This window comes from Poecilia formosa, unplaced genomic scaffold, assembly GCF_000485575.1.
Source record: "Poecilia formosa unplaced genomic scaffold, Poecilia_formosa-5.1.2 Scaffold61, whole genome shotgun sequence".
Lineage (NCBI taxonomy): Eukaryota > Metazoa > Chordata > Actinopteri > Cyprinodontiformes > Poeciliidae > Poecilia > Poecilia formosa.
Genome location: NW_006800000.1, coordinates 2181691 through 2209514, shown reverse-complemented (window position 1 = coordinate 2209514; position 27824 = coordinate 2181691). Strand labels below are relative to the sequence as shown.

The window sequence follows — 27824 nt, the reverse complement described above, 5'->3', positions numbered from 1 at the left end:
GTGTGTGTGTGTGTGTGTGTGTGTGTGTGTGTGTGTGTGTGTGGTGTGTGTGTGTTTTTACAGGCTGAACATGTGGAGACTCTGGCTTTGGTGATGCTGAAACACAAAGAAATAACGAGGGTTAGGCTGTTGCGTAAATATTAGGGGGATTATAAATTCAGAGTTTTTTATGTGTTTTTTTTATTTTTTTTATTCTATGTTTAAATTTCACTGTTTAGAAAAACATCCTACTGGACAAGATGAAGAACTTTCATGCGGAAAATTACAAAATGATTGAGGTACGTTGATCAAGACAACGTGAGAAAAGACAAAACTCAGATGGTGAAGGAAGTCGCGTTCTGGCCGTGAGTATTAGCTGTTGCGTGTTTACTGGTTTGTGGTGTTTCAGGGTCTGCTGTCAGAGCTGCGGAGGTTACAGGAACATTCACACCAGCAACTTCTGAGGTAATTAATGTCACCAATGCTACAGCTGACAGTTACTAATAATACTTATTTACCAAAAGTCACAAAGTTGAAGCTACATGACTAAACCGTGAGATGTTTAGAAAAAGGAAAGACAGAATCTGGTTCTGTCTTTCCTGCAGTCAGAAGAATTTCTGACTGCAGGAAAGAAGAATTTCTTCTGCAGTCAGAAGAATTTCTGACTGCAGACCCGGATCCTAATGAATATAAACTTTCTGTCTTTTTTTCCCCCCCCTCTGCCTGGCTTCCTTCTTAGAGGTATTAATAGATTTTGCTTTATTGTCGTTAAGATCCTGTCTTTTATGTATTTTCTTTTCACTGGATGAATATTATTTTTCTCCTGCTTTCAAGGTAAAAACTTTGCTTCTCATGTCTTTTATTTATTACACTGTATATTTTAAATATTTGCCTTAGTCAGTGTAAATATGTGCTCTCTTCATGTTTTGCTTCATTTGTCTTCCTGTTTTCATTAGCTCTGTGGATGCAGCCGTGTCTCTGCTTTCTGTGCTTTATTAGCCTGTCTGCTCTCTCTGTCCTGCTGCCAGCTCATCAGAACCAGCCGCTCTACGAGCCTCCGGCTCTCGGAGCTTCGGTTTTCTGTCCTTGTATTTTAGCCTTAGCTACGGATCAGTATTTAATTACATATAACCTTCGCCTTTTTATGAATAGAGGAGTCTGCACTGTGAAACATTTCAGGTTTTCCACATTCCTAAACACATCCGCTCACAATAAAAGTTTTCATGCATTTGGTGCATTTTTTTTTTTAATTAAAGTTATATTCAGTTTATCTGAGTTTTGTGTGGAGATATTAAAAAAAAAGTCCAAAGCTGAGAGCAAACCTTGCCCAAAAAATGTCTCCCATCAAATTAAGTGAATTTGTTTCTTATCAGTTGTGCGTGAGCTTGCATGAAGGGAGATGCTTTGAAGCAGGATATCTCTTTAAATGGGGATTATGAAGGATTTGAATATAAACTATCTCTCTGCCAGCTCATTTCGGATGAGTTAATTAAAAAGATATTTAAAAATTACATTTTGGTTGTGTTTGTCTCAGTTTCTTACGCCGTTGTGATCTAAAATAAGCTTCAGTTTTTGTGAAATAGATGAATATTTCAGCTGTTGCAAGTCTGTACACAAGGAAAACATTTGGAAGTGTCTTTTTATCTATTTTATTGAAGAATTGCAATCAATCTATGTTTTTTTTTTATTTTGCAAAGCGCAGAATGAGGAAATTCTATATTCACACAGTTGACAGCAAAACGCTGGTCATCAGTAAAAGTGACACAAAGAAGTCATTGTTAGTGATATGACCTTATCATCCAATGGAGAGCTCAGATTTAGCTGCATCCCAGAGCCTTTTAAAAACACATCATCACATTTGTTGCCCTCAACAGACACCACATGATTTATAGAAGTTTGCTAACTTGTTTATGAACATCAGAGATACTGAAGGAGCTGAGAGGTTTAATGAAATGTGCTAAATTCTGACAGGTTTGACCGACACGGTGTCGCTCCGCCGAGCTCCCCCGGTTTAAACCCTCCAAACCGGCGCTCGTTGCAGAGCGAGATGCAGGACATGCAGCAGGTTGGCATCGCCACAGCAAAGATCTTCTCCTTCACGTAGATCCATCTGCTTCATACCTTTGTCTGCAACAGCTTCACAGAGTTCAAGGCAGCAACAGTGATCCAGTTGCCAGCTCACACCGACAAGATATTCAGGACGTCCTTCACAAGACCAAAAGTGACGAAATAGCTCATCATCTGCACAGGAAGGTGAGGAGGGAGGTGTGGAATGGGGGGAGGGTGTTGATGTTTGGAGCGAAATGCAGCAACAGTTTTACATCTAGTATCCTCTCTCGTGCAGGACAGGCCTTTTCTCTTCCGGCAGCAGCAACAGGCAGCTCTGAGACAGAAGCTTCGTAAAGTGTATGTGAGATTTTACCGCTTTCTCCTGTTATGGTAGCAGAAAGGAGACAGTACATGTTAGTCTCAAGGCCCAGCTTATAAAAAATGGTGTCTGGTTTTGACAGGGTATTTATGAGTATCTCCATTACACAACCCACAAGAGTTACTGTCTAGCATAAGTGCTGTTTTAATGCCACAAATTAACAAGATAACAGTGTGTAAAATGGATGTTTATAGAGCTATGGTGGTGGTTTCAGGCACCGAGATCCTGAGCTGCACAGGTCTGTGTGGGAGGAGAAAGGGGAGAAAGACAAGAAGAAGCAGAAAGCCTGGGAGAAGGAGCATAAGCACGGCCAGACTGGGAGTCAGAGTCAGGAGGCCAAGAAGGTAGTTCAGGTGAAATCGGAAGAAGAGGTTGCAACGTGCAGGGAGCAAGCTACGGTGTTACCGGAGCGCCATGAGACACATACAACGCTCCTGCTAACGGAGGATGACTTTAGTGACATGAAAAAGCAGGTCTGTCACCTGCATACCTCTCTGAAATCTGGACAGGGCTGTGCTGAACTCACAAGTCAAGTTCCCCGCGTTCGTAAAGGAGATGACACAGAGGGTCAAGAAGAAGGCACGGCTGTGGAAAAGGCGTTGAGGGACCGGGGGGATATCCCAGCCTCAGAGTCAAAGCAACCTGAGCCGCAGGCGGACAGAAGTGGTCTCCTGCTGGCCCTTGGGAGGATCGAAGCGATGGTCAGCAGCGCCCTCGGGACGGCCGAGCTGGTGAGGCAGAGCGAGCGGAGAGTGAGCCAGGTGAGAGAAAAGATGGAGAGCATCACTCAGAAGATGGGAGAGACTTTAGACCGAGCAGCGGACACTGATGAGCCGATCGAGGTCAGGGAGAAACGTCCGTCACAGGTTCGTCATTCTGAGGAATTTGTTTATATTTAAGCAGATTTATTCCCATTTTAGCTAACCTACAAACCAAACATTCTTGTCATAGCAAAAAAATGTCACCAAATTGTACGTACAATTTAAAATTAAATGAAGTTTTAGCACACAGTATCAAAAATCCTCTAGAGAGAATGTAAAAATGTTCCTACTTAAAACAAAGTGTGATATCATGTGGATGGTTGAGCCATAGAGGAAACATATTTTCAATCAAGAAAGCTAGCAGTTCCCCTTCGACTCTTTAAATGTCTAAATATTTGTTGGCATGACATAAAACCCCACAGATGTTTGGTTTTTACAGCCTGTTTTTTCCAGAGTCAAATCAACTGCTTTGCAATATTTAAATGACTTGAGATTCTCAAATGTCTCCGATTTTGTCACATTACCACGACAAACCTCAATATACTGTGGCTGTTTCTGCAAAGAGTAGGAACAATGACACGTTTTTGCAAAAAGAGGAATCTAAACAACATGGTGTCCATTGTATTTAGACCCTGTTCCTCTGGTACTCCAAAAATAAAATTCCAGTCCAGCCAGATTTTTCCAGCTTAGAGGACATTTTGGTTGTTCCAGGTCCTCACACAACCTACAAAACTACAGAATCTGTGTGTTTATTCAGCTTTTTATCAGAGAATGAAGTTAATCAAATCAGAGCTTTTGACAGTTTACAACAAAAAGCATAAAAGTTTTTTAACTGTTAAAAAAACTCATAAATCAAAAGGTTGTTAATGTAAAGACCTTTTTTATTTACTGCGCTGCAAAGCACTGCAAAGGTTTGGTTGGGATGCTACTGTAAAAGCAAACTTTACAATTCAGCATCAACATTAACCTTGAACATGTTTTATTCAAACCATCTATTTATTCTTTGGCGTTTTTCACAGAAAGATTCACTTTTGATGATCATCTTTCAACGAGGATGTCTCTTAACCTTTAGTGCAGCCTTAGTAATACAGTATCACACCTAATCTCTGTTTTTCTGAAGTCCCCAGGTCTCACGCAGCCAGCTAATGGTGAAACAGGAACAATAAACGTCTTGGATGATGTTGGACCTGAACAGAAAGGCATTACACAGATTCTTTCTTCATCTCCTGTTTTCCCAGAAGTCCCAGAGCCTCCACAGCTGCCCATGAATGGTATGGTGACTGCAACACAGAAATACGTTGATGGTGTTATCATGGTAATGGGGTACACAGTGAGACAGAGATGTATTAAAGCTACTTCCTTTTCTAGTGGTAATCCCAGGGGATTTCTGAAAATAGACTGTGCCGATATTTACATTTCACTCAACAGCTGGTACAGAGGAAGGGGAGGGTGTGCTGTCTGGGGCCACTGGGAATACTGGGAGGGATCCAAATGAGTTTTCTATGTTGATCTGGAGAGACAGTAATATTTTTTGGCAAAATGAGTCTTCACCAAAAGAAATTTTGTACCAACAGTTGGTTAATTTGCACCAGTCTTTGTGATTTGTTTTTTTTGTGCATGTTTAGAAGCAATTTAAGTAATTTGCTGTAATTTACTCATATTCTACTGTGAGGAAATGTGGCTCTGTGGTTTCAATAATGCAGGAGATTATTCAAGGTTATCATGGTTTCATCAGAGGTCACAATATCTCATATTTCATAACTGAAAAGTTAACAGTAAACTTTCACTATTTTACCGTTTCCAACTTTAGTTATGCCAGTTCTCAAAACACTCAACAAAATTTCATCCTTTGTCATGTTTCAGACGTCCACATTGTATTTACAAAGTTTTTTGAGTTATTTTAGCCATGATTACACCATGTTGACATCTCGTACTGCTTCTCCCATCAGTAATTAGGAAGCAACAGCTGTAGCTAGAAATAGTCAGTTTCTTTGTATCTCTGTCAAACTCTATATTTCTTCTTGTCTAAAACAGTGATAGCTAACATGGCTACGCGCCATATTGGAGGTAAACCTGCACTTACTGTGACAGGCTGTATAGTTGCCTCAGTGTCTGTTCTTTATGATTATTTTACAACTGTATATCTAAAGGTAACATTGTGTTGTGTCAAGTTGGTGGTAGCTTGCTTTTGGTTAGCAAATGAAGTTGCATTAATTCAAACAGCAGCCAGGGGAGGAACAATAAAGACTTTGTTGCCTCATTATGATCATAAGTTGAATTGTAGAGCTTTATGAATTCCCTCTTAACAGAGTTAAGTAGAATATATGTTGAAGAGATAAACGTGTTTTGGTGTAAGACGTAAAAATCAGCCACGGAAAATAAACCCTTGTGACGATTCTATCATAAGAGACTGTCATTATACAGATTGAAACAAGTACTGCACCAACATGTGCTGCAAGGCCACTCAGAGAGGAGTTATACTTTGCAAATGCTCTAGGGGGCAAAGAGACTTTAGTTTTTGTTGGCATGTCCTTTGGTCTGAAATTAAGATCATTTAGCCACAGTGACTATTTATGAAAAAAAAAGTAAAATGTTTAGAAGCCTTATCACTTCTTGGGGTTTATTTTGTCTTCATTTGATATATTTAATCAAAGTATTTAAAAAGGGGGTCCCACAAACCAGTTCAAGATTCAGATTTATGGATAACCAGCTTTTCACCAGATTTTTCTCGTTTATGGGCTTAAATGACAACCTTAATAATTTAGAAGCATCTCAAATCCAAACTGATCTCATATATTTGCAAACCTGTCTGCGATTTGGTGCAGGTTCTACTTTCTGTGTTTTGTAAGTCAGATGGATCTGTTCAAAATTCAAATTCAAAATTCATTTATAAGTTATGTTTTAACTCATATTAATTCAAAATTCTTCAAAGAGTTATTGTAGATGCCTTTGTAGTAATAATAATAAAAAAAAACACATTAAGAACTGTATTAACCTAAAATATGCTAGTAGAACTTTACAGAGTAACACAACTTGGCTTTAAGGTCACTGTTGTTGAAAATAAAATCAAATTTGATTCATACAGTTATACAGTAGAACAGAATCTTAACTTTTTACCAATTCCCAATGAAAGAAATGCTTGAAGTGAGAAAACACCAGCTCTGATGGTGCTGCTGCTCACTTGCTCTTGGTTCCTCGGTTGTTACCGCATTATGAGGCTCCTCCTGAGAGCCCCTGAAGCAGAGAACGGGAGCTCTTAGCCAGAGGCTCAAGCACCTGATGTGCTTCAGATGGTTGCCAGGTTATTGTTGCCCTGAGCTATAGAGGTGGGCTGGGTGGCATACTTCCTGAAGCAAGAGGTACAATAGTTTTGATAACCAGAAAGAACGTCACGCTGTGAGGATCAGCCCCAATGGGAAGACAACTAAATTTATTTCTGCCATCGTTTTTGTTTTCCTCTTTCTGCCACAGTGTCACATCCTTTCTTTCTTCTCCACTCCTTTTTTTTTTTACTGTCCCCTCTAACATTTGCATTGCACATGCCTTTCTGTTAAATGCAAATCAACTGTTTTCACAGTCTGTCTGTGCTTTGGCTCTAACAGGTGCTGCAGGACGAGGCAGCAGCTGGGAGGTAAGACCCACACCTCTGAAAAATGTTATTTCTTTATGTAGCGTTTGCATTCATACTTTTCTGTGCTACTGTGTTTTTAGTGTTGTTTTACACGAAAATATACATTTGCAGGAAGTATACTGTACTGTATGCCTTTGTTATACAGCACATGCTTCCTCAACCTATCTTAGGTCCAGGTAGATGTAGCAATAACAATAATATTATGCTGTGTACAAAGACGTTCATTTACTTTAGGCCAACTTCAGTTTTCTTGTTAACCCTTAAGGGACACTTTCTGTCCAAAGGGAAACAGCTTCACAAGTAAACATTTAAAATATTACAAAGGACATAAAATGTTAAGATTTTATTTAAATGAACAAGTGCAGAGAAACAATATGTTGAAAAACCTGTTAAACTGGAAACTGTTTATCTTTTTCTCTAAAGGTACAAGTTTAGATTTCACTGGTGCTTTTTTATGTTTTGTTCATGACAAATGGCTTTATCTACGTGTCATAGATAAAGGCGGCTTCATAAATTTGCATGTTGTGCTTCATTTTGGTTCGTTTTGAGCCATCTATTCTGCTAAAATAATAAGCTTTGTGGCCTGTCTGCTCTTTATTCTGTGGGTTGGTGCATATATTGTTTTACAGAAACATCTAGTTTAATTCTCCGTTTGTTTTTATTCAGTAAATAATTAAAACGTTCAGACTCAGACTGGTGTTTCTGATATTTTAACTCCCACTGCGTAGTTAAAGGCTGCAGTAATAATAATATGTCTGTATGTTATGTATTTTTAAACAATGGCTGGATTTCCATCATTTTTCTTTTTTTTTTTTTTACCTTTTAACACAGTTATGTTCTTCAGTGGTGTCTTGTTTTGGGTAAAATCCTCAGGGTGAAATGTCATCATCTACGCAAAGACACTGTTTATACCATGTTGGAAATAGACAATTAGAATAAGACAAAAGGACTGTCAACTTGGTCAAAAGCAGCAACTTAAGTTATTAGGTTAGGTAATAGTGCAGTGAAGTTAGGTGAGTAAGAACGAGAACAACTTTCTGGCTCAAGCTGCTCTTTTTTTGTAAGCAGCATCATTCAACCTGCAGGAGTTTAAGTGATCATGTGACCTTAAAAGCTGTCTTCCCCCAAACAGTGTGTTTGCTGTGTTCTTGTTTTCTCTCAGTGGTCAGCGAACTTAAATCATTAACACAGAAGCAGTAAGAAAGAGCAGCAATGATCAAGGTTTTGACAGAGCAGATTAGCAAATAGCTATGGAGCTTAAGAGCTCGGAAGTGGATTCCTCATAGTCAAAAGAGTAAACACAGATCAGCCAGGCGCAGTTCTTTCTGCCTGTCTCACACAGAAAAGCACATAAAAAGTTTCTTACACCTATATATATAAAGAGAGAAGCGCTTTCAAAATAGAAATGTTTCATCTTGTCCTGGTCTTATTTAGGGATAATTGTAGGATCAGATGCCTGAGATCACATAATCACACATACGCATACACTTCACAGCAGCTTAAAGAGGCGCACTGAGTCCTTCTCCTTAAATGGTAAAAGCTCCCAGGAGTGAAAGAGAGGCTGTTGCTGCTGAAAAAAGCCAGGGAACAGAGGGGACGGGAGAAGGAAGAAGAAGCCCTGAGGACTGAGAGTTTTCTGGGGAAAACTGTGACAGTGACAGCTTGGTTGTGGGAAGTGTCTGAGTTGGAGAGATCAGCTGGAGTCGCAGCAGTGTAGCGGTGGACTCAGGTAACGTGCACACGCTCTGTGGACAGGTTCAGATGTTCAGCTGTTTGCCGCTGTTGGGTTTCACTGGATTGTTGGACACATCCAGCTTCAGCTGTTTTTTTGTTTTGTTTTTTTTGTCGTTCTTTTTTTTAATCTCTTCAGCTGCTTGAACCATCTGCATGAAGGTTTGTGGACTGCTCTGTTTGACTGCAGTGACTTTATGTAAAACTGCTCGCATAGCTAATGTGTGGCTTGCCACTTTGGAAGTCTGTTCAGTCGACTCTCCTCCCTCTGCCTGACTTTACATCACAGAGCCCGTTGCAACTTTTATTTTCTGACGCTTCCTCTGCCATGTTATCTCAGATTGTGCCTGTGTCCAAACCACTTCCTCTGCTGGCTCTGCACTCTGTGCTTCACACAACCAAATTTTAAACAAATCTGGCATGAAGGAGTTGGCTTATGTAACGGATAAAGGGAGGAAGGTGCTGCTCCCTTTGCCTCTCTCTCTCTCGTTCTTGAACAATTTTGGTAGAAAATCAAGTCTTCTGTCTGTTGCTTGAAGACGAAGGGCAGGAGTTGGTTACAAGAGAATATCTGAGCTCAGGATTGCATGTTCTGTTCTTTTCTCCCACAGGAAATCATCTGAGTGATTCAATTACTCTGCAATATTTATCTCAGTGTCATGGTCTGTGGGAGCAGCACTCTGCACTGCAGCCTCCTGCAGAGCAGCTTGGCACCTTTGTTTAGGTTCAGTCCTTTTCAAGCTGTGCAACGTTTCTTCAGCGTGTCTGTCGGTGTTTGGTCGGGGCAGGATTCTTGAATCAAGAACTTTTCCAGAGTGTGTCATTAAGTGACCTCCACTGAACATTAAAAGAAACTAGATTTCTGTATATTTCTCAGAAGCAGAATTTATTCAGAATATACCATTAAAACCTCGACTGAAGACTAGAACAGCAAAAGCTGATAATTAGCGTATATTGTCATCGCACAAACAAATATAAGGGCTAACAATTACAAACAACGCTAATTATTCTTTAGAAATTGCTATTTGAAAAAGTTTGTCTGGGAATTGGTAACTCAAAGTTCCTTCTAAATTGATTAAAACTAGGTTTTCCAAAAGTTTAGCTGTCTCTAAGAAGTAAAAACTACATGATGCATCCTGCATCCTTGCAGAAAAACTAGCTGAACATAACATGGTGTGCAATGCCAGCTAAACTGTTCACACTGACAAGATATCAAAAGGTTGAATAATCCTCCTTTGAGGACTATTCTAGACTTCACTAATATAGATTGCACTGTATCTTGTCTCTCTCAGCTCAGCTACTTTCAACAATACACTTTGGGAAGATGAATCATCTGGAGGGGCTGATCAGGAAATTGAAGCTTACTTACCTGATAGCTACATAATGTTTTGTTTTTTTTAAAGAGATGCCTTAGACTTCAGGATTTCTCTCCAAAAATGTAAACTATCTATATTTCTAGCCAATATAAGAATCTCGTGAGTGATGGTTTTTCCATGTTCAGCCATTTTGAACTTGCAATCATTACATTGAATAAACAGCCACAGTTAAAATGTTATGATTAATGGTTGATTATTCCAAAGCTTTCCAAATAGGAAAAAAAAAAAGAAAAAAAGATTAATTTAAAGAGAAATTTGGCATGTATTTACAGGCATTCAGACAAAACCTTTTGAGCATAATTACTAAGGTCATATGCTTCTCATATTGTGTGGAAATAATATATTGTTTTGTCAAGATTTGGTTCTATTAGCACAATTTGAAGAGACCTGGAGAATAGCAGTTCTTGTAGCCCAAAGGTCAAATCCAACGATGGCAAGTAGTGGTACTTGAACTATGCTTCCAAGGTTGTTTAGGAAGATATGCGTTAATCTTAAAAAATAATAATAATAATAATTTAATGGAACATGTCATAAATACAAAAATAGTTCATTAGTTTTACAAGACAGAGATTTAGTTAATCTCGGGTAATATAGTTTAATTTAGTTCAAAAGAGAGAATCTAATTAATGTGAATACAAAGCAATCATAAAGTCAGACTTAGAAAAAGAAACAATGAGTATTCTAATCCAATTATAATGCAATAATTTGAATGACCATCTTTTAAGGAAACCCAGCCATCGGGCTTTTGACATTTTGTTTAAAATATAACAAGAATTTTGAAAACATCTCTAATCTTTCTTGCACGTAAGCAACCTACCAGAATCTACACTGAACGCTTCTGCAAAGTGAGAATGAAAAGGAATTTGTATTCCTGCATGAGAGCGTATTAACGTAGTCAGGAAATATCCCAGCAGCTCACTGGGAAACAGTTAAACAATCCACTTCCTCCCCAGTGACTCACAGCCTCGTTGCCGCTTTATGTTCCCAGGAACTTGTCATGTCCGTGATGATATTGAGCAGCGTTGTATAATCTAGACTTCTCTGTATCAGAAGATTTATTACACTTTTCATGTCTCACCTGTGAAACAGTAATTCATCACTGACGCCTGGTTACGTTCGTAAATATGGAGCTCTTGCTGTTTGCGGTGAATTTAAACGACCCTGAATCCCATTAGCATCAGACCTCATTAACCCCTGACGCTGGTTTGTGCACGTACTCAAGGCACCGCTTTCCTTCAAAGGGTTAAAATGGTTCTGCATTTGGATTTGCATAAATTTGCTGCTAAAAATAGAACAGTGTGAGTTTAAACAGGGTTAACACAATGGCTGCACACATTTTTTTCACATGAAGTTTTGCCTTCAGTTCAGTGAACCATGAAAAAGAACAAGAGCATCTAAAAGTCAGGAAAGATTGATTCGTTTCACTGAATTCTTTAATGTCACAAACTCCACGGTTGTTATGAACATGCTTGATGCCTCCAGAACTGATATATAAGGAGATTTATGCTTTCTTCCTGTAATTAGACATCGCATGTTTGTTCTTATTTCACTTCCCACTGTAAATCTTTTGTTAGTTTGTTGTCTTTTAACGTTTGACCCCTTTGTTACAACTCCAGCATTTGCAGTTCCGATAGTCAGTGTCGATCAGTGATGACTAACTCTCTCGGTAATCTTCCGCATGGCTTGCACTCGTGTTTTCATATAATCTTTCTACAAATCCTTCTGTTTGTTTTACTCCGTCCCAGAGGAGCTCATTGCATCAGTCAGCCTGTGAGAGTCGAGTGCAGCTCGGTGTTATAACAACCAAGCGCATCCCTCCGAGTGTTTGTAATCAGCACCGTGACTGCCCAAAGAAAACTGCAGTGTGGGAATGAAAACAGATGAAAACAATGTGTTTATTTATTAGAGGTTTCATTTAATCGCTTATGCTGCAGTAGTTTCTACCTTTGCTGAGCTTCAGATGTAAACGATCTAAGTGGTTTCAGCTGAACTCTTGCTTTCTTCTTTGTAATCGTGAAGTAACATTTGTGCTTTTATATGTGCTGGTTTGTCTCGGTTTTTACTTGATTTCTCAGAGGTTGTAGTGATGGAGTGGCATGTACACCCTGCACAGGAATAATGTGACACACATTCCCAGAGCTTGCATGCATTCTCCTGCATGTGGACATTACAGCGCGATTTTAAAGTTACTTACCTAAATTTCCTCCGAAGTGAATCAAACTGAAGTTTGTTAAAGTGTGTGACCTGTAGAACTGCATGCTGTCTTCCTGTCTTGTTGTACATTGTTATTCAGTCAAGAAAAAAAAAAAATCTGCCCTATCCAAAGTAAAAACTTTTTGATATGGCACCATCACGGCGTGTACTTATTTTCAGCATGACTGCAGCAAACAATAATTTTGAGTAAAAATGTTAAAAACATTTTCAAGTCTCAGAAAATGTTTCCCGCAAAACTTCTCCATGCATCAAACACCAAAAATGAGCTTAGAATGAGCCCAGTCCTACCAGGTGTCCCCAAAGTTACGATGGTGATCAATGTGATCGTCACTGTTTTGCTTCAGCATCATCATCAGCCTCAGTGTCTGTCAGGAATCCAAACTCTAAAACTCCATGATGGACATTAAGGAAAAACTCACATTTTCCAAACTCCAAACACATCAAACCTCCCCTCCTCTACGGTTTTTAGTAACCGCCATCTGATTGGTAAGATTCTCGTGCCTCTTGTGATGTCATCAGCCTAAATCTGCACAATCTACAGTTGGAAGAGTTTCCTTCAGAGTGCCATTAAATAACTGAAATTTGTTAATCCCTGCACTGAAAATCCAGACTTCATTACGCAGCTGCTTTTATTAATAGTGCACACTTGTTTAAAGAACTGTTGAGCCTCAGCTCTACACCTGCTGGAGTATGATATTATTACATCTTCATTAAATAAATGATAAATAGGTTTCATGGTGTTCTGATCAAATGTGTCAGGATACTTTCTTTTTTTGCAGAGGGTATATTCCAGAGTTGGATTCTGTCTCTTTTTTTTTTTCAAGCCTTCGGAGTGTGGAGCTATTCTGGGATTTGTTTAGGGTTTGATGGTGTGGTTGACTCTCTTAGCAGCAGTGCCTTTTATCTCTAATGCGTCTATCCTCTAACAAGTGCAGAAAAGAAGAGCTCTGCCCCGCCTCCACTTTGTGTTTCAGCTCAGACTAAAACAACATACTTTTGTATCTTTATGTGTTTTGTGGTCTTGCAGCTCCAGCAAGAGAAGAAACTCTCCCTGCCTGAGTTTTCTTTAAAAAAAGGCAACGGCAACTTGAGGGCGTCCTCCAGTCCTTTGTCCTTGCCGTTCTCCCGCTCTCGCCCCTCTCTGCCCCCCATCATGCCCACCCTGCCCGAAGAAGAAGAGGACTCTCCCGAAGAACTGGACAGTTCATCCAGCTCTCCTCGAACAGTGAGTGCAAACTCTGCCCCCGTCTGAGGCGTACACTCACAAATAACTCAAAGGCAGTGTGAGGAAATTCCAGCAATGCTTCTGCATTAATCTGACTTTAAAATTAGCGACTTTTCCTCCAACATGCTGCTTTTAATTTGCCAGGAAGAGCACATTAATCAAAACATTCTTCGGTTTAATATGCTCCCCACTGTTCAAAAAGAGGCTTGGCTGCAGGGGGGGCGGGGGGGGGAACTGAAGTTACCAAAGCTACAATTTGAATTATTGCTATTTGGTTTAGTGCATGTTGTGTTTTGGCTCTCTGTACTTCTCTGACCTAAAATGTTTACAAGTGAGTCTCATCATTCTGCTGATTCTTAAATGATTTATTAGTCTTCTAAGGTCTTTTAGCTTGGCTTTCATAATAAATCAGAGACCACTGAGATTGTTACAGTTCTGTCTGGAGAACATTGCATCTCAGCAAAACAGTACTTGTGACTTTTGTCCTGAAAATAAAAGGTACAATTTTAGTCATTCTTAGCTACATAAATAAGATGAAGTCAGATTACTATATTCCAATTACGTTATTTAAACTATCAATGCATGTTTATTTGGGATGACATTTACGTAAAATCTGTCATAAATTGGAGGTAAAATGCATGCTTTCTACATCTTAAACAGCATTTAATAGCTCATAATCTTAATCTCTAAAAGTCCACTGACATCAAAGTGTTGAGCTGAGCATGGTCTCCCTCTGAAATGGCTCATAAACACCAAAGCTGGATGGGACATCTCAGAATCTAATGGCGAATATGCCAACATAATAAAAATACCCATCTTTATTGGATGAGTGCTGCTTTGAATCTGCAGTCTGTCTACAGTGTTACATCAGGGTTTCCTTATGTTATTAGTGTCCTGGTACCATTAGCTTTTAGTGAAGTTTATTAGCATCGCTGTTGGTAATCACACAGGAATTTACGGCCGTAAAACTAACGACTTTAAAACTTTGGAGTTCAAGTGTTGTCATTTAAACAAGGCAGTTTGGATGATTTTATTGTATGTGCACTGAAAAATAAAAACAATTTCCAGGGTTATCCAATCTAGAGTCAGGATTTAGCTTGACCCGAATCTGCCCCGAAATTCGGTCCGGGTTTGCGCCAGAATTACTTGCTTGATAGTCAGGTTGGGGTCGGGCTCAGGCTTCTGTGGTGCATTTAATAAGACTGCAATACATACAGCACAGAGAAAACCATAAATGCACGATAATGTTGTAGTCTAATCAAAGTAAATAAGTTGGGTCAGATCGGGCTAGGAAACAATGCCCATGGGCCTTGTCTGTGGGATCATTAAGATGTTTTTACATATGTGAGATGGACCCTTCGGCTCTTTTTGGTCAGCTGTTGGCTTTTCCTTTCTTTCTGATATATTTTAGTCTACGGAGTGTTTTTATCAGACAGGTTCTGTTTAACGGTCAGCTTCCCATTTCATGACAGTGAATAAACTGAGTTGTCAGATGTTGTTTTTACGAAAATGTGTGTCAGTATACAGTAATTTAACTCTTCATGCAAATCTTGCACTGATCTTGTTGGCTGTCATTAATCTTTGGACTAATTTTATCAATGACAGCTTGTTTGCAGCACAACATGCAGTAAAGTATATCTCAATTGGATTCTTTGTCACTAGGCTATAGGGTAGAATGAAGATCTGACAGCATGATACATATGAGCAGAAGTACTTCAGTTGTATTACACATCCTAAGTGTGGAAAAGTATAGCGGGATATAATTGTCACATGTGTGATTATAATATTGTCCTTTGTATTCTGAGAATGCCACCAACGGGAGTCGCAAGATTGTGATTCTTTGTCCTGAAGCTTTTCACTACCAGAACATTTCTGACTGTTTTTATTGTTTTATTTGTTGTTAATGTCAACAAATAACATTTGTTGACATTAACAACAAATGTTAATGTCAACATTAACAACATTAATGTTGACATTAACATTAATGTTAATGTTAATGTTAACATTAACATTAATGTTAACATTAATGTTAACACTGCAAGGCTGCAGTACACAGCACAGGGCTGTATACTGCAGCCTTGCAGTATACAAGGCTGCAGCCTTGTATACTGCAGCCTTGTGCAGTATACAGGCTGCACTTGTATACAGACAAGTGCAGCCTGTATACTGACAGCTTTCACCAACAGCTGGAAAAAAAAGATTAATGTCTTTTTTCTCTTAATAGAAGGAGTTTAATTTGCTGACCTGCTTGAGTCCAGAAACCAGCCCGTACATGTTTGCCTTTATTTACTGCCGATCAGACTGACCCTCTCTGTCCTGACTAAATACTGCAACACAAAGCAGGAACTGCTTAAACTGGGAGAAGAACTGGGGTGCCGTACACCTTCCAGCTCACTTTCCAGTAATGAGTCCAGTGTTTTATTACTGTGTTCCTGCTATGACTGGGCTCTTCTTTCATTGTGTTGGACTGCAGTCTACAACAGGTGAAAGCCAAGCTGTTATAATGACCGCCCCCACCATCGTCTACCCACAGAAGGCTGTCATTGTCCAACAAGAGGGACGATCCCTCGAACATGCCAGGTAAATCGCCCGCCCACCACATCCAACCCTGAAATAGATTTCCCGCTTTCACTTCACTGTTACTGACTTATTGCTGTCCTCTGTCAGGCCACACAGTCCCCGAGCTCGCCAGGCCAGAAACTCCTCTGGAGGACCCATCACCACGGTTGGTGGGTAAACCCCACAAAGGCTCACATGCTACAGCTGGAGTCTAAAAATAAACGCTATGAGAACGATTTAGTTTGTGGTTTGGATTCACCGGTTTTATCCTGGAAATATTTTCCATTAACTAACTGTTTTAGCATTTGTTGCACAGTCAGCAGAAACTGCTTCCAAATCAGTGTTTCGCCTTCAGCAGATGTGCTCCAGGTTTGTGGTGTTGTCTCCAGCTTTACAGATAAATCTCCTGACGTGTCCTCCCAAAGGCCTGAAAAGCTTTTGATGCTTTGATTCCTTTTAGTCCTTGATGAGTTAACGGTGAATCATAGCAACGGATGATAATAAATATCATTCTTTTGTCTGGTGATTTGTTTTCTGGTATTTACAGTCAACTTATTCCTGGAAGCTTCGCACTTCTCAGAGAAGAGGCGTAAATTGATACAGCTTACTCCAAACCATCTCAAATATGCAAGGATATTTTAAAACCCTGAATTAAAAATGATGCAATTATGGAAACAGCATAAAAGAGTATAACTCTTCTACATTATCTACGTTGTGCCATCACTAGTTTATTGTTTCTCTCAGACAGCACTGGTAATGTGATTGACCTGGTGAAAGATCAACTTCCAGAGCTTCAGCTCTCTGAAGAGGACCGGCAGAAAAACCTGGAGCTTCTCGAACAGGCCAAGATGGTCAGCGACCGCTTCCTGACCCGCCGTGGGCGCCGGTCCATCAGCAGCCTCACCGACTCACCCACAGGTGGCGCACATACCACGTCTCATGTGCACACTGACATTAAAACGGTGTTTTCATCATGCTGAGGTTGATAGAGGAGAGGATACAGCTTGTCACATTCTGTTAAATAAAAAAAATAATAAACTATTGTATCTTTTATTGCACGCATCGTTGTTTTAACGACAGATTATTTTCTTCCTCAGCCCTCTCTCCATCTCCAACGCCGTCTTCCTCCCCACGTTCATCAAGAAGCAGCTCTTTCGTTGGCCCACCTCAGACTGGTCTGTACCACACTTTGTGTGGGCTCATCTAAATATCTGCCAGAAAATATTTATGATACTTCACTTTTTCTTTTGTGGTTGGTCTTGCTGTGGTCATTGCAAACTCTTTTCCTCTTTAGAACTCATAATAAAGCAATGTCAATGTTTTAATTGACATGATGCTCGAATGCCATTTGGCAGAGTTTAAATTTGATTGACCTGACCAATCTAAATCAGTAATTTAGCAAACTGCATATTTGAGGTTTTTGGCAACATTTAGAACACCCAAAATAAGTCGTATTTGTTTGTTGACAGGAAATTGAGCCTGTTATCTTAGTTGCTTTCTTCCCTCCCAGCTGCAGGTACCACAGAGGCCACACATGGCTGCCCACAGTCAGTGAGTCAGGTAAAGAAGCTGCTCTCACAAAAATGACCCAGATATTTCTTTTAGCATGCCTAATTCCAGAATTGTCTGGAATACGACATTTTCCTGAATCAGAAGTATGACTATCATTAAGTCATATTTATTAACACTCGAAAAATTGACTGATTTTCTGTCCTAGCATTTAGAGGTGCCAACAGGGAGAGAGCAGCCGGATTTAAAAAACAAGGATCAGGAGGTGAGAGTTACAGATTCACTGAATCATTTCTTATGGAACCATTAGTGGGGGAAATAGAAATTTTACTTTCAAACTTGCTGCAAGTGAGCCTTAGTTAAACCCATTGAAGGGTTATTAAACTTAGCTAATCTTACCAGATATACTGAGTTGTATTTTTAAGTATTAAACTGTAATATTAGTACCTTTTCTTTTGAAAACTCTTCATTTCCTCAGCTATTTTTAATTGTGTCCCTTTATGCCACTATCTCTGTAAAACACTCCTAAATTATAAAAGCATTTATTTAATTAAATTTTACATTTGGAATATGTTGCGCGTCAGTCCAACAGTTAGCGAGTATTAAAAACTTAAAATTCCCATCTTGATCAATGCTGAAGATGGGAAAAATAAAGCATTTTTTGAATTTGAATTGAATTGATTACACTTATCTAAACACGACAGAGGTGATAAACGTTTCATTAATCTTGCTAATCCTAGGATGAGCCTTTGGTGGATTATAAGCCGGTTGAGAAAAGGAAAGTGTCGTCCGGGACGCTAACACCTCGCTTTGCCGTTCAGAAGGAAAACCGCGACCTCACCAGGCCTCGGAGTCCGCAGGCCGTCAGTAAAGCAGATGAGGTTTCAGGTCGAAGCCCAAACCTGACCCCAGCTACGGGGGTGGCCAAGCCCGTACCCAGACCGCCTACCCAGCAGGCCCCCTGCACAGCGGAGATCAAAACAATCGGTGCCTTCCCTCCGCTGATGAGGGCGGTCTCCTGGGATTCTGTCGGCAGCATTAACTCGAGAACTGGAGCCTCCGGTTTCCCACCAACAGTCGACGAGGTTTTCTCGGATAAACCCAGAGATGGTGTGTTCAAGTCCTCATTGTACAAAGACCTACAGGCCCAACCAGGCAGCAAACTGTCCAAACTTAGAGAGGTAAAACATCCACTCTGCAGACTGAACTACCCAATCATTGCGTAGTTTTTCTACACTTAGCCGCGTCTTGTTTGGATGTTTGAAGAAGTGACGTGTTTGGGCCTGTTCCCAGGAGCACAAGCTGATGCGCAACCAGAGTATAGTTGGCTCCAAGTTACCGGAGCTGAGTGAAGCGGCCGAGCAGGAAAAAGGTACCAGCACTTACACACGCGCAGTCTTTATGTAGAACAGAAAGTGCTTTCTCACGGTAGCACATTCAGTGCTCTGAGTGAGGGTGTAAACTTCCTGAATCAGAGAAAAGTGTTCCTGCACAAAAAATGATGATGACCCGTTTCTTTTTTTCTGTGCCCACCCATTTACTGGCAAACATGAGGAACAACAATTTTTATTTCTTATCAGCAGATGGCATGATTGCTAAATTATGTGAGGCGAAGACCGCTTTTTATGGCACTAGGAAATTATTCTGTGTATTTATGTACTTTAGAGGGAGATTGAGCCATAAACTTTGTGCTATAAAAAAAGTGTAAACACTAAGCTGCTGTGTATCTTTTTAGCAGAACATCATTGGAAAACTCTTTTAATGTGTGCAGGACCTCCATCTTCTGCAAAGACCGCAAGCAGCGAGGAGGTGAAGGAGAAATCTGACGCCATGCCAAACATTTCAGATGTGATGCTGAGAAAACTAAAACTTCACCGAGGCCTGCCAGGCTGGTGTGTATCTTTTGTCTTTTTCTCCTTTCCAGGCTGCTGCTGAAAAAGTGTATTTCTTCATTTGCTAAAAAGGTTTTCCTAATTTCTTTTCAGTGCCCCTCCGCTCTCTGAGAAAGAAGTTGAGGTTGGTTTTAAAGCTCTTCTCCTTGTAGAGTTTGTTTTATACATTTAATCACAACCTTAAAAAGATAGTCAGTAAAGTTACTGAAATATAAGGACTCAGTGCAAACAGGATGAAGTAACCTGCAGTTAGCAGCACTTTTGAAGCTTCTCATTGATAACATTTAATAGCCAGCTTGTCTTTTTTATTTATATTTGCAAACGAAGTAGTTGCATGCCAAATATTTAATCAAATCTGTATTTCTTTCACAAGAAAATGAGCTGATCTGTTTAAAGCAATGCTCCGTATATTTGAGCTTTCGGGTTTATTATTGGTGGTTGCATGAACTAATGTTCTTGTTTAACTCAAGCTAATGATGCAGATGGTCACGTGGTTGCAGCTGTTAGAGCATTTGACATTTTGTGAAAGAAATAAAATAATTGCAGTTTTCTATGTAGCCTTCTGCTCCCAGGTAAAATTGGAACAAGGAGTTATTTGTCAACAGGAACGTTCCATGTTAGGTTTTATTTGTGTCTATGTGGATAGCGTGTTAGAAAAAAAGTTAATGTTAGTTTAAACAGATCTCATAAGTGCAGCAGGTGTAAGGCCGATCATAAAGTCTGCAGAAAGAAGAAAGCAAAAAAAAGTGTGTATGATTCTTTTTGATACTGGAGTTAATACATGATTGAAGAACATAAAGTTGTGCTTCTTTCTTGTTTTTTACTGTAAAATGAAACAAGACAGAAGCATAAACATGTGTTGAACATGTCTAGTATAAAAAAATAAAGTTGTCATATTTTTAACACTCTTTGAAAACCAGGCAATACTTTCTCGTTCTGTTATAACTCATTGTATACTTTAATATATACGTATATGTTAATATAAGTCAATATAATATCTGCATTAATTGGCTGTCTGACGGTACTCAGTTTGTAGAAATTAAAATTCCCTCTGACCAGAGCATCAAACCAACAACTCAGGTCAGTTCCGGGGAATTTTTTATTTTTTATTTTTTTGCCTACATAAAATAATCTCAAATGCAAATGAGAAAAACTTACCTGGAACTCATAAATGACAACAATATTCCAGGTGAAACAAATGCAAAACCAAATCTGGAAGACACAATCAGTGTCTAATGGAGAAACAGGGCAGAGTTTTTGATTAACAGTGTTTGATTTAGCCTAAGGTGCCGTGACGTGGTTAATATGTTGGCTGCCTTTAGAAAGTCATCTGCCACATTTTATGTGGAAGAAACGTTATTTACATAAAACTCTCCTGTAACGACTGCTGGCCAGCTTTGTTCTCGACATAAACAGAAATATTCATATCTAAAGTGGACACTGGTTTAAATGTTTACCTGGTAATGTTGATCAGTTATGAAACTTTTTGTGACTGGAGTTGGAGAAAGGTAGATATCTGCTCCGAATAACTGTTTCTCAACACACCGGTGAGAAACTTAAAAAGCTATCCGCTGAAGGTAAAATACTGAAAGCTAAATAACTTGTGAGAACATAAAAATTAAACCCTTTAAGAAGATGCAACTTTAAGTGCAAAAGTAAAAAAATATATATATATTTGTTATTTCGGAAGAAAACATAAAATAATTAATTTCAAACTCTGGCCATTTTAAGTCCTACAGGAACAAGTCATAAAAATGAAATGCCCTCAATGATTTGCTAGCTTGAAACAGCATTGTTGTGTTCCAGCGGTGGAAACAGATGGACTCGCTGAACCTTTTCCGTGGGTTTGTAGGTAATAACCTGGTCTGCTGCCAACCCGCTTAATTACGCAGTTGACACAAAATTTATCCGGCCTGGAGCTGGTGCTGTCCCGTCAACAGGAAAGTGTTTTTCTGTTCCTGATCAGGCCGAAGAGACTTGCAGCAATTTCCTGTGGAGAAAATGCTAACATTTGTGACGCTGTTGTGCTCTGGCTGTAGCTCCTCTCGCTGCTCCCCCGGGGACGCGTATGGATCAGGACAGTCAGAGGTCGTATATTTCCTCCCAACGGTGGCCCCTGTGTAGGAAAATTGAGCTGAGTGGCTTTGATCAACAAAGCAAAACACCAGGAGGTCAAATGTCAGACTCACAGCTTGTTCCCCACGCTCAGGGTCGCTGGATTCTGCCTCGTGTTCTGCATACCACCAATACTTCTCATCTAGCTGCGTATTTGCTTTAGTTCTGAAAACTTTTTAGCAATTCCATCTTGTACAGTTTAACAAAGTGTGAGATGAAGTATGAATACCTCCCTGCAGAACGCCTTCGTCCAGCTGTCGCTCGCATTTCGTAATGACAACTATACTCTGGAGACTCGACTGAAACAAGCAGAGAGGGAGAGGAACCTGACAGAGGAAGACACCGAGAAAGAGCTGGAGGAGTTCAAAGGAGCGCTGAAGGTCGGCCCTGAAAAACAGGAGCTTTGTTTCGATGTTTCCCTTCCTAGATAGGCTGCGAGTTAGAGGCGTGCTAGAAAATGGGGACTGATGTAATTTGTGGCACGATGTTGTGTTTTTCCTTGCAGATGACTGCACCACAGTGGCAGAACATGGAGCAACGGGAAGCGTACCAACGCCTGATAGAGACACTGGCGGTGCTGTACCGACTGACCACACGACTCTCCAGCAGAGCAGAGATAGTTGGAGCAGTTCGGCAGGTGCAGTCACACAAACACATGTGGAAAAGTCTCGACTCGACGCTCGTGTCTTTATGATTTGCTTCCAGGCAGCCAGACTTTCTTGTAACCTGATGTTTCTCTTGAAAGGCTCTTTAAAGTTTCTTTAGATTTGCCTGCTGTTTCTCTCATTTTTAGACCAGTGCCTGAGGTTTGTTTTTGGGGTTTTTTAACACGTTGTCTTTGTTTATTGAATGATTATATGAATCATTCAATTACAATAAAGCTCAATTAAGTTTAGCTTATTAACAACACATGTCTGCTCAAGGCACTTTACAAGACAGACAAACCAAATTTGTACATAAAAATGTACAATCCAGTTTGGTCATATTTCAACACATGTCAATTTAATCCAACTATGTAGTCAGCAGTTCTACTCATAAGGAAGGACTCTTAAAACATCTAATTCCAATTTATTTATATTCCGATCTATGATGCCACAGAAGGTGGTTAAGATTTAAACCAGACGACTCCACAATTAAGTTTTCATTCACTGCCTGACACACAATGATGGCTGCACATCTTCATGGATGATGTCTGCTGATTCCAGTGTGCAGTGATTCTCCCAAAGACAACCGCCACGGATTTTGTTTTAACCAGTTTGCTCATAAATCCATTCAGTGTTTTCACAGACAGCTCAGAGGTTTTCTGTAGCAAATGTATGGCAACGAAGGATAAAACTGCTCAAACAAATGCTCAGAAATACTTTGACCACGGGGTTTAAATCAGTCCTTCTTCATCAAAAGAAACAGAAGTGTTTTCCAGAAAGCTGATTTTTGTTACTTTTCATCAGCAATGACTAGAAAAACTGCCTGTGACGTGTTGTGTTGTTGGTAAAAAATAAATAAATAAATAAAACTATACCTAATGTTGAATTTAGTATATTGAAAAAAAAAAAAAAAAAAGTCTGGCAAGTAACTTTACAGCTTAATGTCAACACATAGTTCACAGCTTGTTTGACTCTTTGTTGAGAGTGAATGCTCAACTCCTGTCCCTGCGGCCTGATGGACGGGGGCTTTATTGTCAAACAGGAGAAACGTATGAACAAAGCCACTGAGGTTATGATGCAATACGTGGAAAATCTGAAGAGGACATATGAGAAGGACCACGCAGAGCTGATGGAGTTTAAGAAGCTGGCCAACCAGAACTCAAACCGCTGTTATGGAGCGTCTGCAGACACTGGAGGTACGAGGATGAACATGCAATAAAGCAATAAAACCATGCAACTTTTGCTCTCCTGCTTCACTGTTTAAGCATTTTATAACCAGAAAACATTTCTCCATACAGCTGATGCTGTTGACGCTGAGCTCTGTTTTGATTAATAATTCCTTCAAACGTTTTTTTTTTTTTTTTCTTTTTCTTTCCAATCAAGATGATGGGGTTGCACGGCCATCAAGATCAATGTCCCTCACCCTTGGAAAGGTAACCAGTGATGTTTTTTCAGTTTTAAGTCTTCATATCAAAACCCAGCAGAAAGGTCCCATCTCGCTTTTTCTCGTTGCGTCCCTTGCAGGCTTTACCCCGGCGGAGGGTGAGCGTGGCAGTGGTGCCTAAGTTTAACCTCCTCAACATCCCGGGTCAGAGCCCAGGCACGTCGGGCCCAAACGTGGGACTCGCAGCGGGTGCTGCTCTTCCTGTCTTGGTAGGTTTTTCCTGTCCTGTTGGGAAATGATGGGAAATGAGGTAGGAAGCATCTCTTACAGTGACAAGCCACACACAGCCGGACTCGCTTTTGAATGAAAGGTCATGAGCTGGTCAGAAAACGATGTAGCCCCTTTTACAACTGAGTTGAAATCATTTATTTGGAAAAACAGCTTTGTGTTGCGGTTTCAGAGCCTGTATTTTTCCTTCAAACAGACCTGACTCCTAGTTTTGTTTTAAAAGAACATAAATTGTATCACTTTTCTCTCTAGTGTGAAGCAAATGATGTGAAAAGCAGCTCCCCCACCGAAGCAGTTCAACCAACACCAGAGTGGTATGTTTGCTTAAACACACAACGTGCATATTTGATCTTTCGGAGCCATTCCTGCAGCGTTGGACGCATTGTTCCTGGAGAAATCCTGAACTTCTAATCATTTCTTATCCAAGCTTTTTTCTGCTGCGCTAGGAATTTTGGGTTGTTTGTGTGACCTGCAGGATGTGCTTTACAGTGCAGAGAAAAGCCCGAGTGAGCTAAAACTAATACTAGAGGCTTAAGAAAATAATAACGTAGATTTAATCTAAACATCTGGGGAAGACGCTGACAAAGTCCAGGCACATGACTCCAGTCATATTGGGGTCATAAAGTAAGCTTCAGTCCAGCTCTCATATGCCTGAGCCAGATGTCTTCTGTGAGGAGAATAACAAACCTGCCAGCTCCGCTTGCTCTGTTTGTGTTCAGCGCCGTTAATGCACTAATCCAGAGCCGTGGCGCATGCATTAGCAAGACATGCCACCGTTGTTTTGATGGAGCCTAACTCTAAAGTGTTTTATAACGTCGGCTGTGATGGTGGTGCCGTCCAAGGCTGACTGCTCTGTTCTTTCCTATCCGAAACAATGCAGTGGAAAGAGTGGGACGGAGCCGGAAAGTGAGCCAGCCAAACCTCCAGTAAACTTGGAGGAGCTCAGAGCCGAGATCAGAGCCGAGATCAAGGCAAAGATCGAGGAGGAAGCGTACAATAAAGGGTGAGGCCTTCTCCTCTGCTGTGTCGAGACATTTTTATTGACTATAAATCATTGGTTGTGTAATCGCGGAGAAAATGAAAGTTTGCTGGCCCCCCCCCCCAAAAAAAAAGTGGATTATTGAAACATCTGAAACTCAAACAGCTGTACTTTTTATGTGTTTACTGATTTTGCTGTCCAAACTTGTAAAAGTCTGTTAATGTCTGTGCTGCAGAAAATAGCTTCCTAAAAGCTTCTTTAAATCAGGAGTTACCAATACTGACAGAAGGAGAAGGGACCCCTGTAGAGACATAAAAACATCATTTGGACCCAACAGAATTGCCCATTTTGTATACAAATTAGTTATTCTGAACTATTTCTTAGTCACATTAAATTCTATTGAGCTCCAACATGCGATTTAGTGAAAAAAAAATTCAATATGAGATAACCGACAAACATTTTGCTGGAGGAAAATCCCAGAAAATCATATTATCTTTGGAGAAACACTTGGAATGAATCTCATGAGGTCTTCTAAAATGCCAGATTTTTGTCATGTACAAATCACAGATTCATTTAAACTAAATAGAGCACGCTGTTGCTTTTTGAAGTATGTAACTACTTTGGTAACTTGGTTGAAGCAGTTTTGAATTCAGTTTTTGGATTGAGTTTACCCCTGCCATCACTTAGTGAATCTGATTCAAATGAAATATAGCTCAGCTGTCAAAGCCACATTTCCCCGACATTAACTTTATTTCCGTTAGTTAAAGTCTTCAGAAAGGTTACAAAAACTCAATAAGATCTCATTTCACAAAGTTATTAATGAGATTGGTGCAAAAAAAATCTCTGCAGAACAAGGAATATAAGTTAAGAAAATACAGGACTACAGTGACAGCTTTTCTAAAAGTGTTAGATGTTTATGCAAAACTGACGTCTGTGTGACCGTGTGCAGTTTATGCAAGAGAGGAAACAGCCTCACTATTTCAATAAAGTTGGGTGCAGACTAAGTGTAGCTGAAATATTCTCCCCATCACCTTCAGCTATCAAGAGGGACTGAAACACACCAAAGCTCTCCTGGAAGAGAAACATGCGGAGGAAATGGAAGCAGAGAAACTGCTGGAGCTGAAACACAAGGACGAAGAAAGCGGAAAGAGGTATAAGAGCAGCAGGTAAACTAAATCTGCTTGTCTTTCTTCTTAAGAAATAGATATTTAGCATAAATAATATAGGTATTCTAAACAGTAACGTCAAAATTATTGCCAATGAAGGTCTGGAGTTTGAAGTACTTTGAAATCACATTATCTATTTCTACATCTATTGCATTTAATATATATATATATATATATATATATATATATATATATATATATATATATATATATATATATATATATATACCACTGCATGTCATTCAAAGAACATTATTCATTTATTTTCTCAGAATGGAAATATTTGTCTGTGTTTTCTCCACAGGAGGATGGAGGAGGTGCTGGTTCTCCTCAGTCGGTTTTGTCCCTCGATTTCTGTCAGCCGGCGCCTTCTTTGGGTCGTCCTTGTGCTGTTTGTGGTGACGTGCGTGCTCGTCAGTATTTTCACTTTCTTCAGCGACTACTACAACCGCCGTGAGGACACGTAAGAAACGCTTCTCGAGACACAACAGAGATGGCTGGACCGAGAAGAGCCAAAGACGTCTGTAACAGAGGAGCTGGACGACACGTTTTCACCATTCTAGCAGATCGTTACGGACGGACACACTTGAATGGAAAGACTGATCGAAGGAACTGGTTCAGGAACTGGTTTGGAGGCTTTATAGAGGATGTCTTTTTTTTTTTTCTACGCTAATTCGTAGTTTTGTTTAGAATGGAAAGTTTGCTGTCTGTTTATTGGTGGTAAGTTTAGGGACCAAATATACAGTGTGATTAAACTTATTTAATTCATAGGTGCATATGTAATAATACATTCTAGCTTTGGTACTTTGAAATATGGCACCTTCCTTAAAATGCCACAGTAAAAAAAATAATGTGTATCAGAAATTTCTACACAACAGATTTTTTTTATTTATATTTAAAGTTTTTTTGTTGTTTTTTTTTTGCATTTGTTGGTTAAGTTTTGTGAAGGGCATTTAAGGTTTAGAAATAAGCACATACAAACAAGGCTTTTAGTGCAATATTTGGAGACTGTCTGATTTGAGATTTGGGTCACTGACAGATTTCCTTTGTTTATGAGAGCACTTTTTAGATTACCATCCCGAGTGCCTGGGTTGAGAACTGTTTTGCTAATTTACCTTTTAAATAAAAGGTGTCCAAGAATGAATCTGTGCTTTAATAACTTTCATTAATCCATCCATGCATCTGGAGTCTCTATCAGTCAATGGGTGATAGGCGGAGTAACAATATCCAAACAAAATTATACTAAGTCAAATGGTGTTAGACTTTTTTATGTCATAGCTGCTTGATGTGCTCGCACTATAAAGCTAATTGTTGTACATAACCTAGAGAAAGATTAAACAGCACATATTTTGTAAAAACTCGTACTACAAATAATTTTATACTTAAGTGTAGTAATTATAATTTTATTCAACATCAAATCTGATCAAAGTTTTCTACAAGAAGACCCAACATAAAGACTAAATTGCCTGCATATGCGAAGTGCTTTATCAAGTCACTCATCTTTTCATGCACACTGACGGTGGAGCGCTACAGAAGCAAGGCTGCCATTCAATCAGCGCCATCAGGCCTTCTGACCACCACCAGCAGGCAGGGCGGGCGAAGTGTCTTGCCCAACGACTGAGCAGGTGTTCGGACCAGCAACCTACCAGTTGCAGGATAATCAAACCCTTCCCCCTGAACTACCATCACACACATGCAGAAAATCTATAAAAAATTCATACGTCCATCAGTTTCCTCTCTGTACACAGACTGAAGATGCCATGCAGGGGAGGAATGAAGTAATCCGTTGACTTCTAACTGATCCATCACAGGGCTTAGAGAGTTACACCAAAGTGAAATTCAAAGAGGACCTCACACACATATTGTTGCACTGTGGGACAAAACCAAATCACATGGAGAAAATCAATATATTTATAGGGAAAACATGCTAGCTCCAGACTGAA

The 27824-nt window shown here is 39.8% G+C and overlaps 1 protein-coding gene across 1 annotated transcript in view; it reads left to right on the top strand.

Moving 5' to 3' along the window:
- Window positions 1-27025, top strand: part of mrvi1 (murine retrovirus integration site 1 homolog) — a 27200-nt gene extending 175 nt beyond the window's left edge. The window contains exons 2-30 of the mRNA XM_007554108.2: window positions 64-120; window positions 219-278; window positions 389-444; window positions 1951-2044; window positions 2116-2232; window positions 2324-2385; window positions 2622-3273; window positions 4289-4439; window positions 6771-6799; window positions 13148-13345; window positions 15819-15925; window positions 16013-16074; window positions 16649-16822; window positions 17002-17079; window positions 17415-17464; window positions 17622-17678; window positions 18154-18594; window positions 18707-18785; window positions 19185-19305; window positions 19399-19429; window positions 21660-21800; window positions 21926-22057; window positions 23107-23260; window positions 23448-23497; window positions 23589-23717; window positions 23989-24050; window positions 24617-24739; window positions 25753-25881; window positions 26186-27025. Of these exons, the coding sequence (XP_007554170.2) occupies window positions 94-120; window positions 219-278; window positions 389-444; window positions 1951-2044; window positions 2116-2232; window positions 2324-2385; window positions 2622-3273; window positions 4289-4439; window positions 6771-6799; window positions 13148-13345; window positions 15819-15925; window positions 16013-16074; window positions 16649-16822; window positions 17002-17079; window positions 17415-17464; window positions 17622-17678; window positions 18154-18594; window positions 18707-18785; window positions 19185-19305; window positions 19399-19429; window positions 21660-21800; window positions 21926-22057; window positions 23107-23260; window positions 23448-23497; window positions 23589-23717; window positions 23989-24050; window positions 24617-24739; window positions 25753-25881; window positions 26186-26348 (3729 nt within the window). The 5' untranslated portion in view covers window positions 64-93 and the 3' untranslated portion in view covers window positions 26349-27025. The remainder of the gene's footprint in view (window positions 1-63; window positions 121-218; window positions 279-388; window positions 445-1950; window positions 2045-2115; window positions 2233-2323; window positions 2386-2621; window positions 3274-4288; window positions 4440-6770; window positions 6800-13147; window positions 13346-15818; window positions 15926-16012; window positions 16075-16648; window positions 16823-17001; window positions 17080-17414; window positions 17465-17621; window positions 17679-18153; window positions 18595-18706; window positions 18786-19184; window positions 19306-19398; window positions 19430-21659; window positions 21801-21925; window positions 22058-23106; window positions 23261-23447; window positions 23498-23588; window positions 23718-23988; window positions 24051-24616; window positions 24740-25752; window positions 25882-26185) is intronic.
- Window positions 27026-27824: the final 799 nt, after the last annotated feature.